This window comes from Microtus ochrogaster, chromosome 7, assembly GCF_000317375.1.
Source record: "Microtus ochrogaster isolate Prairie Vole_2 chromosome 7, MicOch1.0, whole genome shotgun sequence".
NCBI classification, from domain to species: domain Eukaryota; kingdom Metazoa; phylum Chordata; class Mammalia; order Rodentia; family Cricetidae; genus Microtus; species Microtus ochrogaster.
The window spans coordinates 79264329-79266840 of record NC_022014.1 but is presented as its reverse complement, the minus strand read 5'-3'; the positions used below and the strand labels follow the sequence as shown (position 1 = coordinate 79266840).

General features: G+C 52.5%; 1 protein-coding gene across 1 annotated transcript in view; it reads left to right on the top strand.

The window, feature by feature from the left end:
- Positions 1-2512, top strand: part of Srp68 (signal recognition particle 68) — a 31313-nt gene that overhangs the window by 25774 nt on the left and 3027 nt on the right. The window contains 1 exon segment of the mRNA XM_013347638.2: positions 721-850. Within this exon segment, the coding sequence (XP_013203092.1) occupies positions 721-850 (130 nt within the window).

The following is a 2512-nucleotide window of genomic DNA, read 5'->3' as shown; positions in this document are numbered from 1 at the left end:
CAGCAGTCATTTCAGACACACGGTCATTGGAGGACGCCCGGTGTTGACAGGGAGTTTTTACAGGAGCCCCCAGCAAAGATGGCAGCAGTCATTTCGGAGTTCTTCATCTGCATTCTGGGAGACTTCGGGCTTCCCTTCTCTTGCTTCTTCCTCCCAGTGGAAGCACTGGAAGAGCCAAGCATTGGAAAGGGCATTGGCGGACTACAACAGCCGGTTCAGGGAACCCAAGCTGAGCGGGATGAAGCTGGGCATCTCAGTTCCTGAGATGAGGCCAGGTGTGACTCACTCAGAAGTGGACACTCAGCAAAGCCAGGGATCTAGACAGACGGCAGAGGAGAGTGTGCACACCCTCATCTTTCACTGGCTCGCTTGCTCTTGGACTCCCTAGGGCGCTCTCCCTTTGCTCATCAGGGGCAATACTAAGGTTCTGTTGGGCCCCATAAATCTTGGTTAGGTTGTTGAAAAGAGATGGATAAACAGTTGTGTCTTAGACATGTTGGCAACGGTGAATGAGGGTTCCTGTTAGATCTGATCAGCATTGCTCCCGAAGTGTGCCAGCACCCTGATTGCTGACGTGTGCTGAGGGCTAGGGTGGGGTTTCCCAGACCAGGATCCAGAGTTGAGAATCCTGTTTCCAGATTTCACATTGAGCCTGACAGCAAGGGCAGCCTGGCGGCAAGCAACTGTTGCTTTAGAGCGCTGTGACTCTTTCCCCATCAGGTGTTTTTTCATTGCTCAGTCCTATGTGCTGGTGAAGAAGTGGAGCGAAGCCCTCGTGCTCTATGACAGGGTTCTGAAGTACGCAAATGAAGTCAGTTCTGATGGGGGCGCCTTCAAGAACAGCCTGAAGGTGAGCTGGTGATCTCTCCTTGTTTCCAAGCTTCGGTGAGGGGTACGGGGTCTGTGAGGAGACAGCAGCTGGCAGCTTCTGAGGAAGCCCTTCCCCTCCCGTCATCCTGAGTCATCTTTGGTGTGACCTACCCTGCTCTAGGCCTGAAGAGGACGTAGCTGTGACAGATAGCATTTCATCCAGCTGTGGTGGGGCACACCTGTTACCTTGCCCTGCAGAGGCTGAGGCTGAGGATTAGGAGTGTGAAGCTACTCTAAGCTTCAGAGCAAGCTCAGAGCCAGCCTTGACTCCACAGACATGTAGGCAACTTGTAGGAAAATGCCACTTCTCAGGTTAAAAAGAAACAAACCCTTGTATTGTTCTCAGATTGGCTACTCATTGAAGTCATCTGACAAAAGTTTTAAAAAATTGATGTGTCCTCATCAGAGGATCTGGTTTTGACTGGGGTGGGATCTGGAGTGGACACTGGAGTTTTTGAAGCTCCATGGTGATTCTGATGTCAAGCCGTGACCTTCTTCCTGCATAACACCTGCTAGGGACTGGCTGCCTTTGGGATGCAGCCTCCAGCACTTGCAGCCTGCTGTCCAGCACGCAGGCAGTGGAGGCAGGAGGAGCTTGAGTTCCAGGCCAACCTGGACTGTATAATGAGTTCTAGACCCACAGGACTATGTAGACCCTAAAAGGTTAAATAAGCAATAGCTGGCTACGTAGAGGAATCCATGTTCTGTAAGCAGAACCTGTTTAGAAGCAAAGCAGGTGTTACTGGTGTGGTCACAGGCCAGGCCAGCACAGAGCGGCCGCTGTGTGTGCACAGCACACCATGCCTAGAGAGCCTGGCTTTGCCCTCTGGAGAGCACATGGATTGTTGCAGCCACAGTCTGGCTCACCGTTTGTAGAGACAACTGAACCTGCATTGCTCAGAGTGCTCGAGTCCCGGACTTCAGTCCTCAGCATGATGAGGGCGATGTCAGAGGCCAGTAATATTTGAGAGAGAGGAGGCATGGGTGAGAACACGGCCACATGAGCATGGTAGAAGTGGCAACACATGCCTTTAATCCCAGCACTCGGGAGACAGGTGGATCTGTGTGAGTTTAAGGCCAGCCTGGTCTACAGAGTGAGTTCCAGGACAACCAGGACTACACAGAGAAACCCTGTCTCAAAAAACAAAAGGAAGTGGTGGGGCAGACTGGCATCATGGCTTCCATCTGTAGTCACAGCACTGGGGAGGCTGAGGCAGGAGAAGCACCATGAGTTTAGCCAACCTTGGAGCCTTAGTGAGACCCTTGTCTCTAAAGGGGGGGAGGGGGAGACAACTGCAGAGAGGTGAGCTGGGTGAGGCCTGGGCATCCCACCCTTGTTCTTGGGGGGTGGCCCAGCATTTGCCCTTGACCTGCTTCAGGGGCTCTCATTTGCCAACTGGACGTCCAGAGCTCCCCCGGGTGCTCCTGAAGATTAAGTTAGCAGTTGCATACACTCTAGGTGTTGGGCCTGGGCTGCATGCTGCATTGAGCTTGACCAGCAGGGTGCGGATGCTCTTTTGGGTGGGCGTTGTTTTCAGTGTGTCAGCCTTTCCCTTGAACTTGGTTCTCCTGCCTCTACCTCCCAAATGCTGCGATTACAGCATTAGCCACCTGGCTAGTAGAGACTTTTTTTTTTTTTTTT